This window comes from Falco punctatus (genome assembly GCF_963210335.1).
Source record: "Falco punctatus genome assembly, chromosome: 2".
NCBI classification, from domain to species: domain Eukaryota; kingdom Metazoa; phylum Chordata; class Aves; order Falconiformes; family Falconidae; genus Falco; species Falco punctatus.
Genome location: NC_137581.1, coordinates 70118974 through 70131543, shown reverse-complemented (window position 1 = coordinate 70131543; position 12570 = coordinate 70118974). Strand labels below are relative to the sequence as shown.

The following is a 12570-nucleotide window of genomic DNA, read 5'->3' as shown; positions in this document are numbered from 1 at the left end:
CTGAGAAAGCTGGTTTAAGGCATGTAGAAGAACTTGCCTGCAGGCACATTCATGGTTAGGCAGTGGCTGAGTAGAGGCCTTATACAATAGATGCCTTATGCACCGCACTTTTGGACGCAGGGGACTGGCATCACGACCAAGTAATACTCTGGAGGCCTAAAGCCATTCATTTTGGGCCATTAGCTTTTACCTTTTGCTTATGTAGCCTTTGTTATTTGCTCGTTTTAGAGCTTGCCCTCCTTCCTTTCTTCTGTGCCTTGCTACACTCCAGACCAGAAATACTGAACTTACAATACAACATTATTCCAATATTTTTTTCGCATAACATTCTGCAAAACTACCACAGACTGCAATACAAAGTGAAAAATATACACCTAGGTTTTATATTGTGAACAAGAGCATAAACTTACATTGAAGTCTCCGGAATGTGGCTGTGACTGGATTTCACCCTTATGTTTTTTGGTGGAGGAGATGGAAGGTAATAGACTGCTGCCGTTAGGTCTGCTAGAGGAAGTTAAATCATCGTTGGAGTATTTGTGTTTTGATGCATCAGAGAGAGGAGAGATGGGTGACCGAAGCATTTTCTCATTTTTATTTATTGGTATTGCCAAGCTGGAAATGGAAATTACAGTAATGGAGTGTCACAAAGCTGGCTTTGAGAAAGGTAAATGTTTTATATATTACCAAAACTTTGAATTTAAAACCTGCTGGCAAGATGAAGTATATTGGTATCTGGAAACAAGCTTACAGTATTGGGACCAAGAGTTCATTTACAAATTTGTATCATGTTTCTTCTCTTTCCCTTCAAGGCAAATTGTAATTCTGGAGTTAATATAAAGTCTGTATCAGAGTACTTGAAAAAAAAACCCCAGAGATAAATAGCCACTTGCTCACCATTTCTTAAGGGATAGCCGGAGACGAAGATTAGGCTCTGTGTAAGTGTAAGTTCAGGTTATGGAGCCCTATTTCACCATTAGAGGTGACAATTTATAAGCCATGGCAATAAAACCATATGTGAACTAAAACAGGAAATGTGTTTAAAGATGACTAGCTTGCCTTTGCGCTCAATGTCCAGCCTTTGGTAGCACTGTTTATATTAATCTAATACAGGTTTTGAAGACAAAGAAAGATAGGCTGGTAGTGCAGACAAAAGGAAACATACGCGAACAGTAGCTACACACAGAGAAATATGAGCTGCTTCATCTTCTAAAGAAGAAAGCTGTAACACTGAGAGTATTTTCAGCTTTCATTTATTTGGGAGAAGGTTTGGATGAAGAGAAGTCAGACAGACTGTAAAAATATGCCCAGAAATAAACTTCAGATGCACTAATTTGAAGAAAACATTTAGCTGAAAATCTTAAAGCAACACATACAAAATAAAAGTTTTTTTAAGGAGACAGTTTGCATTAAGACTAAAACTGTGATTAAGGTCAGACAGACTGTTTTAACACAATACCTTGCCCTGTCACATTCCCCTTTATTCAGCCTATTACTTTTTATAGACAATTCTCACTTCTTTATAGTTACTGTATCAGACAGTATACACTTAATGGAATCACAAAAAAGAATATGGTGCAAACTATACTTTATTTCTGCACATAATTTCAGGGAACAGAGCTAATTAAATGTGCTCTTATCATACATTTGTCCATTTATCTGGCAAGTCTTTAAAAACTAGCTGTGAAAGAAGCCATGAAACGTAATTCAGAACCTTTGCTGTTTCCCACAGTGTAGTACCTTTAAAACACGAAGTGAACTGTTTCGCTTTAATGACCAATGCTGTTTACGAAAGCAAGAATCAAGGACAACTGTGCCCTTCTTCTCCCCCTAAGAAAAATGAGATCTTTAGCACTATTTTGAATGTGCAGGCTGATGCTGTAATTTCTTTTCCTCTTTTCAAACATAAACCCATGCCTCGGGTAGTCACGTTTATACATCACTGTCAAAGTGCAGGCTTAAAGCATCCAAGAGAAGCCAGAGCTCTTTGGAAGTGTACTCAAGCCTCTAAACTTTGACCCAGAGCTTCTGAGGAGTAGTTGCAATTTCTAGTTGTGCTGTAGACCTTCTACACGGCCTTTGGCACATTGTGTCGGACCCAGCACAGTCCCTTTACACTGAGAAGCCACGCAGAACAACCTGCAGTGAGCTGTCATCCGCTTGGACCGGGCAGATTGTGGCATTCAGCGTAGGTGCAAGATATTTGGGTTATCTCTGCCTGACGCTGCAGCCTTTCTTGTCAAACAGGGCCTTGCTTAGTCTGCACCTCAGACTGTAATTACACAATAGAAAATGCTCATGTCTGAATGCATTTTTGCTCCTCTCGTTGCTACCAGCCCTCGGCTGTGCTGACAAAACTGTCTGTGTGGCTCTGCTGGGAGCTGAATAACAATAACTCTATCCAAAAAAAAAAAAAAAAAAAAAAAAGGAAAAGAAAGAGTTCTGGTTTCAGGTTTCAGACAAGTTTCTTGTGTGAATTTACAGAAGACCCTCACAGGCAGCTACAATGGCATAACTAGAGGGGGGCTGTGCCAGCATCAGCAGCTACTGATTGCAAGATGAACAGGAGGTCCTGATATCTGACTGCTGGTTTAGCTACAGCCTCAGTAGCCCATCCTTAGCTGTGAGAATATTAGCATTCCATATCATGTCCTACCATAGTAGCATAAACCACAGACACATCTTGGAAGCAGGGCAAACTAGGGAAGAATTAGGAGGCAAATACACATTTAAGACCTTCTTCTTTGTTTCTTTATTGTACAGTTGCTACCAGGAGTACTGAATTTAATGTCAAGTAAAACACAAATTATTGTTGTGCTTCCAGGAAGAACAGAATTAACCCTGTGACAGAGCAAGCTATGACAGCCATGCTATTCTCTGAAAATGAATGCGATGTAAAACATATGACACTGTGGTAACGGGAATGGCATGCCTGCATGCAATCACCTACAATAAAACAAACTGTTCTGTGTATTGTTTTCACTTTATGAAACATATGTGACATGTCAGGACAAAGAAATTGAATGCATACTTTTGAATAAGCACTATATATATTCGTTTTCTCCATGATTTTTTCCAGCATTAATGACAAGAATTGCTCAAACTCATCAGTGATGTGTACAATAGAAAAGACCGCTAGAATAAATACAAATATTTTCTAATTTTAGCAGTTTTACCCCAAGAGATACCCTGATACTAACAGAAAATGATTTTTTTTAAAAATACTGATGACCAGCATGTACTAAGCAGCATGCGTCTGAACTCTGAAGAGATGTGTGTCAAAGTTTGACTGCTGGAAGCCTCCAGAAAGTCTCTATGATTGATCTGACATTGATAGGGGTCTGTGTGCATAAGCCATGCCAGCAAATGTGAAATACTCAACATTTGTTTCATGCCCTGCATACTTTGAAAATTATATTGTTTTTAAAGTCTGAGTTCTTTGTCCTAAAATACTTATAAATTACACAGAATAGATTGCTTGTCATCTCAAAAATATTTGATCTCAAATATATTCTGGAACTGAGTATTGCAGGCATTATTATGAATATTTTTTTCAATCTTGTCCATAGAGTTTATAGATAATTGTATTTATACAGCCAAACTTTAAGTTTGAAACTCATAACACTGTAAGGAAAGAAAAGGCTAGAAGATGGCTGCCTATGCGAATTGGTACCTACAACACAATGATTGGGAATATATCTTGGACAATCGCACTGGTCTAACTATAATTACTTATTCCATGAGCCTCAGACTTGAACTCACAAATTCTTTGTGCCATAGGACAAAAATGCAAGTATATGAATGTGTCAGCAGCTGCTAACTTGTTCATTAAACCAGAAGAAAGGAGAATGCAGTGGGCAGTTTTTCAACATAAAATGTGTTAATTAAAAAATAAATTCTATTAAAGGAAAAATAACACACAGCATTAAACTGCAACTAGTTGTATGACTCAGTGGTAAATAAGAAGGAAAATGCTTACCTATTTTCGTTCATATTGCAGTGATTTGCTGCTGTGATGCTTTGAGCAGAGGCAGCTAATCGTGAAGAACTCTCTCGCTCTAAGTGAGTCTTCTTGATGTCTCTGCACTCTTCCTCATTCTCACACTGAATGTAGAGAAAAATAATAATATGCTAGGTTGTGGATTTACTACAGATCCAAAACTACTTGGCATTTTCTGGCATTTGGTATTAACGATGACACTTTCTTTGAGCATATGCGTAACACAGATCAGAGATGACTGGTCCATGCCTTAAAAAAAAATAATCTAAAGAGGCAGGGTGTAAACAAAGGAGTAGAATATAAAAATTGAATTGTTTCCACCACTTCCGCACTTGCACTTTGGGATATTCTTTCTTTATATTGCCCTCTTTGCCCATTTCCTGTGACTTTTCTCTTGTCTAGTCCTCAGCCTCATACCTCTTTTGCCTCTCTTGCTCTGTTCGGTGACTATGCTTATGCTAGTAAATACAACAGATCAGCAACTGGTCCTGAGGCCAACGGGCATCGCACAGCTCACACCCATGCACTCATCTTGCTCCTCCTTCAAACCGGGGTATATGCTACATTCAGATTGCCTTTTGGGAAGGGACCTTAGTCTGGTCCTGAGTGAGGGCCAGACACTGTCTGGAAGAACAGAAGTTGGTGCTGACCAAACCCCCATTAGCAAGCATGTTAACAGTTAAAGCAGGTGACTGTGCCACTTCTTGGGACTGCAGCCTGGCCCTATCTGGCCTACTAGTGTGAACGTAGCCAATGTTTCCAACCAGTATTTAATCTCATGTTATGTTCCTTAGGTTCTATCATCGGCTCCCAAAGGCTCTGCTTTTCCAACCTCCTGCAAAGTCCACAGCCTTTCCCACTTCTAATGCTTCTTCAGTTTCCAGTGCTGGCTGAGTTTTACTTGTGATCTGTTGATTCTGCTGGATTTACTGCCTCGCTGCATGGCAACAACATATTCTGTTATCTATTGCCACTGCAGCTGCTGCTATTGGGTTAACATTGTAGCTTACACTCCACAGGAGTGAAGATCTCACACCTCAGTGCTCAACCACCGTCCTCTGTCTCTACTTGTCCATCTTCTTGTGATCACGACAGAGGTGCAAGTGATAATGACCACTTTCAAATTTTGCTGTTATGCCCGATAATTCATTCTTATTAGTCTTATTCATAGTGTCTTTTGGGAAGGGGGATCATGTATTGTGAGTTTGCATAGTAGCTATCCCATTGAGGGTCTTATTCCAGGCTGAGGGGCAATATGGTACTCCAGGAATGCCTTGTATTTGTTATATCACTAAAACCACCAGCAACAGCAGTGCTTTAAGACAGAAGAATAAAAGATAATGTGCCACAGGAAGTGGGATTAAGCATTTCTAGGATGGCTGTTTATTTTGCTCTTCTGTTGTTTCCTCCTGTTTCCTTCTGGGTGAGCAGCCTGGCACTGTCACATTGGCATCTCCTGTGGCCTAAAAACATATATATTTTGCTTCTGCCACTATTTCTTGACCTGCTGCCCATCATTTTGTACTGTGCAGTTACTTCCACACTACTTCCTAAAGAAAATGCAAACATATCTCAGAGTTTATCAGAGCTCTCTGTTATGGCTCCACCAGTGACCAGAACAGGGTTGCCACCTTCCAGATATTAAAAAAGAATCTGAAAAAAAAAAAAGATAAAAAAAAGGGAAAGACTGCTTTAGAAAACAGTCCTCAAAAGTATACAGATCAATCTGCACACATACAGTAGCTCTGAGGGCGACCGATGACTGCAAAGTAAAACTGTCCAGAAGTTGGGTAGATGGCGATTCCAGTTTGGAGTGACTTTTGGGGTCAGATAGGTACAAAAATAAAGCATCCTCGGTGGACATCTGTGGCCATGGGGTGTAGGGGGATTTCTCCTCGGCCCACTGGTGACTCAGAAAGCGTGTGGGAGAGGCAGGGCAGAGGGGTGCATGTGACTAGAGGGCAGTGCCCACCTGGCTGCTGTGACAGTGCTGCTGGGGAGGGGGCAGCTAATGGACTACACTAGCACTTCTACACCTGTCTGAGAGCCCTGAGGTAAAAGGGAGCCACGAGAGTGTGAGGGAGGCAGGTTGCAGAGGAAGGCAGGTTGCAGGTCTCTGTGAACACATCACGCACAAAACCTGGCCTCCCTGCTGGGACTGAAGGGCTTGCCTTTTGTCAACAATCTCAGGCAAAAAAAACATGCTGCTGCCTCTTCTTTTTCTACACATGCAGTGATACTGTGCAGACTGTGACAAGATAGCTGATAGTCGTCCTTTTGCCAGCTTAAGCATCACCTCCAAATGCTCCAAATGAAAGAATCCTCAGAAGAGAAAACTATCCTACTAAAAAGGCAGTGCCTTCACTAAGGCATGGAAAGTTGTGTGCCAGCAGCAAATGCTGTCTCCAAGGGGCTGTGATCCCTCACAACCTGTTTCATCACCTCCTGGGATGGCATCTCCCTGGGGCTTGGCCAATTCCTACATGGTGAGTGGGGACAAATCCCAGCTCTGAAGTGCCAGCCTGGAGAAGACACAGCCATTGAGCACTGGATGAGGGTGCAAGTGGTGCTTGCCTCCCACTTGCTGGAGGCCCCTGTGCCCACCCCGATCAGTCCCCCCAAAGCTCACCTTGCGTTTCCTTCTAGATTTCGGTAAACCCTTCTCTGCTGGGGGGTCAGCACTACTACCCTGCGGGAGGCTGGCCGCTTGATTTGCTCCGGCGCTCATGGCCAGCGGCTCTTCGGGCAAACGCTCTGGAATCCTGGACAAAAGAGCCAAGTCAATGTTGACCCACAGCGATTTTACCTCATCACTGTCTTTCAGAGGAGACAGGAGCTCATTCCTACCGAAAGGAACTAGGGTGTAAAACTGTTCCTCCAGCTCCTTTGCTATTTCACTACTAGTCCTGGCATTAATGGAGCCAAAGGCACTGCAGCCACCGTGGGGTTTGTTGGCAGCGCCAGTCCCCGCATCCTTGGCACGTGGCTCGGACCCGGCCACCGCCGGCACCTTTGGCAGCGGGCGCTCCTCCCGCTCGGACTCAGAGCCCGAGTCGGAGGAGGATGATGAGGACGAAGACTCAGTCTCGATGAACTCCTTTGATTTGGGTGCCGTTTTGCTCGGCCCCCGGGCCCGACGCTTCTCGCTGGCTGTGGCTGAGCGGGGCTCCCGGCGATGTCCTGCTCTGCAGCCACCGCTGCCGCTGCTGCTGCCGCCGGGCCGGGCCCTTGGTGCCTCACCAGCAGTGCCTTCCGGAAAGCTGTGGCTCCCAGGGGGCTCCTCTGTGCTGGGGCAGTGGGCGCTGTCCCCGGCAGAGGCCCTCTCGGCCCGCCGCGGCACTTTCTTCCCTGCCGCCCGCCTTGGAGGCCCGCCGTCGGCGGTGGGGGGTGACTTTTGCCGGCTGCCCTTGCTGCCTGGTGCTTTGTTGGCGGTCCTGGGCCGTGGTCCGTCCCCGACGGTGGTGGCGGTGGTGGCAACGCGGCTCTCCCCACTGCGGTGCTCGGCTGGGCCGGTGGCCAGGGTCTTCTCGCTTTCCTGCCGCTCTGCCTTCACACGGCCATAGTAGGGATGAGCCTCCAGCGCCGGGCCATCATGGTGGGTCAGGATGGGTGCTTTGTGCGGGGTGACTTTATTCAACCACTTGTCCAGCTGCCACTTGTTGGATGAGGGTGGCTCAGGCTGAAAGGGAAACAGATGGCAACAATCTTAGTGCTGAGACCCTACTGCCCTCACCCAGGGCTCCCTCAGGGACACCAGAATGCTGGGTTCCTCCTGGTACCGCAGAGATTTTCCTCTGGTCAGAGCTGCCCCTAACTGTGGCAAGCCCCTGGCACTGGCCCTGGGCAATGGGATGGAACACAGGTGACATGCCATGCAAGCAGGGATTATTTTTGGTTTCAGAATGAGTTTGGGAAGGAGGAATGGCTTCCATGTTTCATCATTTCTGAGGATGATTCACACAGCGCTACTGGCAACGGCTTTAGCTGGGAAATGCTCCCAAGTTTCTAAACAAAAGAAAATATAATGGTGATAGGAAGGGAGGAAAATGAGGCAGGGATAGGGCTGAGTCTAAGGGAGGGTAGCTAATAGGAAAGCTAGGGCTACATATCTTGTGTCTTGTGCCATCGCAATAAATACAAAAAGTATTAAAAAAGCATACAAAGAGGCATGTAGCGGGGAGCTGGAGGCCTAACTAGGTGGCTCATGTAATCTGTCTGGTATTGATGTTATAATCCTGTGAGATCCCACAAACATTTGTGCCATGGTATTGTCAAGTGCTCATTTTGTGAGTATTGTGTGGCTGTTAGTTTTTCTCTGTAACAATAAAGTTATAAGAAAGCATCTAAAACATAATAGTGTTTGGACAGTGAAGAAGTGGGATAATCAGGATTTCAAATGTAAACACAGCTCAGACAATGTTATTTCAGAACAATGTGCAAGTGTTTTTTAGTGCTTCTTGCAATCAGTAATTTGAATGTAACAAAATGAAGAGGAAAGGCAAAAACCCCCAAAAGAAATAAATGATGGAGTAGATGGCCAGCCATAACCTAACCCCACAGCATCTAATGTGAAAGGTGTCCTAAATTCCTTAACTGGAACCAAAATTTGATCCACTAGGCTACTGTATATTCATAATCAAAAAGTGTGTCATGAGTCTAACATGAAGACCATCAGTGCTCTGGAAGGGTGTTTGCTCAAGAGAGAATATCCACAGTCTCTAACTTAAAAGAGTCTCTTAAATCCTTATTTAAAGTAGGTGTCTGAGGACAACACAGATTTCCTGCATAGCCAAAGGTGTCTCCAGAATTACACACTGGGGTTTGTATTCACTCTACATGGGACAAAGGCTCCTAAAATAAACAAAGTTAGACATTGGAATTTGTATGATACAAACACTCCTTCTTGCAAGTATCTAAATTACTAATTATCAAGCTAGCCAATACCTATCGGAAGTTTGCAGGATTGTTTTATTTTTTCTTACTCATACTCCCTGATATCTTACATGAGGAATTTCTTTCCTGAGCTGTAAATCTTGAAAATGGATGGGCAGTGTTTCTCTCGATGAAGATGTATTTTTACAGCTCTTAACTCTTTACCTGAAATACACAACATTTTTTTTTTATTACTGCTGAAAATACAGACAGATTTGTTTAGTGCCATTCATTGTGTACATACTGAATGTACTGGGTATTTAATAAAAGGCTCACTATACATGGAAGTCCTTCCACCGTTCAGGTGTATTTAAGAAAAGGACATGCATCAGAAGCATATGGGGAAAAATATACCTCTGCCCATAAGTATAGGTCAGAATGAGGGCAGTGTAAAAGTTCAAAAAAACTTCCAGCTTCCCTGTTACATTCCATTCTGTTTATGTACCTTGTAATTCTTAAAAACAGTGGTTCACAAAATATGGCTTTCAACGGATCACAGTAAACCATCAGAAATCAGTGATTAACTGCTACAGTGTCATAACTTGGCAATGTGGTACTTTAGAGTGGTATGTCTGCTATTTAGGCAGAATATCTACAGTCCCACCAACCTATAAGCCAGCTATGGAGTCTAATAAAAAGGATCAACAATGTTGCCAGCTTTACTAATTTTGTCAGGAGTTTTAGAATACTCGCTATTTTTTCTTAAAGCCTCAGCTCTCAGAAACATGGGCTTACATGCACTTCCAGGGTTTATTTAAATAAAAATTCAAATCCTTGTGGCTGTTGAAAAAAGACTTAAGATGTGTCTGCTAAAAAAAAAAGCCTTTTTAAGGTGCATCTGCTAAAAGTAAGAAGTCTGCAGCCTATCAAGTAAATTAAAAGAATCCAAATCTAACAAATCAGAATTTTAAAACTTTTCTCACTATTTTTGGGCCCTGATAGAGTTTTGGAATATTTGAGATTGTCAGTGTGCATGAGTGATGTCAATTCACTTTAGGAAGTAATTTATTCAATTGATTGCTCTAACTGAAAAGTACTGTACTTTGAAATCACTTAAAAAAACAAGACACCTTGCAAGAGAACAAAATCATGACAGCCAAGAATGAAGAACAGGCCTGGTAAAAAGAGGGACTGGGAAAATTCACTTGAAAGTTTTCACCAGTACACTTTACATGACTAATTGCAATTATTTGTGGGAGAAAAAGAAACCCCCTAATTCTCCAGTTCATATCACCCCCCTAAGCATGTCACATACCATTCCATGGAAGAGAGGTTGGTTTGCTCAAAGTGGGAAATTTTCAGCAGCATGTAAGGATGGAGATATATGTGAATATATATCCAGAGTGATCCGATTGCAGAATGGTCTCTGTCCCTTGGGTTTTGTGTCATGGAAATATGCTGCCCTCAAAGCCTTGTAGAGATTTGGGTAGTGTTTAATTGGGGTAAAGCTGGTGGTGCCTAGATGGGCAGCAGTAACAGGAATAACAGTCCATGATGAAGCTGACTTGCAATGAAATACAAGTTTGGCTTGAAAATTCAAAAAGCGAACTTTGAGACAAAGATAGTTTCTGGGACTAAGGCACTGCAGACATACACATGTGCCAGGCTTCATTGAGAAACAGAAGGATGTGATAAACTTCCTTAAAAATTGTGGGTGGATTCATCTGTACAACATAGACACCTCTATCTGAGCTAGTCAACGAGTTCCTTCTCCAGTCAGTGGACTACTCTTCTAGGGTGTGAAAAATTCCCTCTTGAAATAGACATCTGAAATAGGCCAGATGAGCCGGGACCTAAAAATGTCTATTCCTCAACACTGACTGTAAAGGGGAGGCTTAGGTGGTGAGCAGATGTAGGTATCTGCAGTAGAAGTGTCCAAATTTAGATGGGATGACTCCCACACAGCATGTCTATATATCTCAGTGCAACCAGAGGCACGAATAGCATGTGTCTAAAAGAAACCTTTGTCAAAACATTATGCAGAAACACTTTCTGGAGTAAAGGGCTGTTAAACAATGAAGTGTATTGGGGTCATTCTATGCTTGTTATTACAAAGAGGGATCCAAGGTGTATATACCTGTAATACCACTGTAAATTTGAAGCATGACATCACTTTAATTGAGAGATTAGATAGCCTATAATATCTGCATGTACTCAGCTCACTGTGGGGTAGGACTGAGCTACCCGCCATCCCTGCAGTGGACTCATACCTATTGTAAATCCACATATTAATTTACCCTTACGATACCTTGCTTGTGCTGCCCTGCTATCAAAGATTTCCCTCAGGGCAATGCCCATACAAATGTGGTGCCTTTTCTTTGTATTTAAGGCTTAGATGATAATGATGATGATGAAGAAGATGACGATAATGATGTTTATTATTATTACCATTACTACTTTATTGCTACTAACACTGCTGCTAGCACTTTATCAAGAACTGGGAATTCCCATGTGTTAGGCACCACACACATACACTGGAAGAGGTGGCTCCTGCCACAAAGAATTTTCTGGAGGGAAGGGAGAGTTTAGTTTGTATTCATTGCCAAAAATAGTCCACAGGACAGCTAAAGCCCATAAATCCTATTTTCAAAGGTAAAGATGGTGTCTACAGCTGGTCTGGTGGTAAAATCCCCTTTTCTGAGTATACCAGTCAGGAAATCGGATCATGGCTATACTTCAGATGGGAAGCAAAAACTTTCTGGAAAACAAGACAGATAAAGAAAACAAACCCCTCCTACCCTGCAAGCCTAAAACTACAACTCTTCTTCTCCTGCCTCCCAATGAAATCTATCAGTGAAGAAAGGCTGGTGAGGTGGCAGAAGCACGCTCACCAGTTGACTAGTCTGTTAGATACACATCTCCTTCCTATTTTCTGAGCTAAAGAGAAGAAAGCCAATGCCACAGGGTACCTGAGGGAACTGCAAAGGTTCACAGGCAGTGGCTCCTCAGCCACTGGTACTGATGTCCAGGCACTTGAAGCACTTGATGCACAGTGGTCAGGAGGTGGCTCTCTGCTGATGAGAGGAGGGTGGGGAAGAGCATAACCCTATAAATCGCTTCAACTTTGACCTGGTCAGTCACAATGTGGGGACTTGAGCTGAAAAGGTATACCCTGTGATGATGGAATAAGCATAAAAAAAAAGTATATGTGAATCTTTGAAAACAGAAAAAAACTTTAATGGTTGTGAACTCGTCACAACAGCAGAGGCTGGCTGTAAAGGACATTGCACCCGGTGTGTGGGGCTGGTGGGGCCCAGGACAGGGCACCTCTCTACTGGCCTGGTTACTGTTGACTAGCCACTGATGCTTTGTCCCATGCGATGGCTTCTCTGTTTCTTTCCTGCACATTCCCCACTCCAGTCCTTCCTGCATAGTGGGAATTCCCAGCTGTCTAACCAGATTCAGCCTTATTAAAGGTCTGCAGGATAATTCAATGGAACAAAGAAGAAACAAACTAAATTCTTAGCTTTTGAATGTAGCCCTTTCTATGGACTTACATCCAAGGTTTTTTTCTACCATGTGAAATAATTGCAAGGACAAGACGTCATTGTTTTCCAGAGTCCTCATTTATGATGTTAATTAAGGTCATGCAAAAAAATCATGACTTCAGCAAAGAAACAGGAGATAGAAGCCTCAGTTCC

The 12570-nt window shown here is 43.0% G+C and overlaps 1 protein-coding gene across 1 annotated transcript in view; it reads right to left on the bottom strand.

The window, feature by feature from the left end:
• Positions 1-12570, bottom strand: part of AFF3 (ALF transcription elongation factor 3) — a 336652-nt gene that overhangs the window by 40241 nt on the left and 283841 nt on the right. Inside the window, exons 11-13 of the mRNA XM_080377268.1 lie at positions 6627-7676; positions 3977-4101; positions 411-612 (exon numbers count right to left, since the gene is read on the bottom strand). Of these exons, the coding sequence (XP_080233394.1) occupies positions 411-612; positions 3977-4101; positions 6627-7676 (1377 nt within the window). The remainder of the gene's footprint in view (positions 1-410; positions 613-3976; positions 4102-6626; positions 7677-12570) is intronic.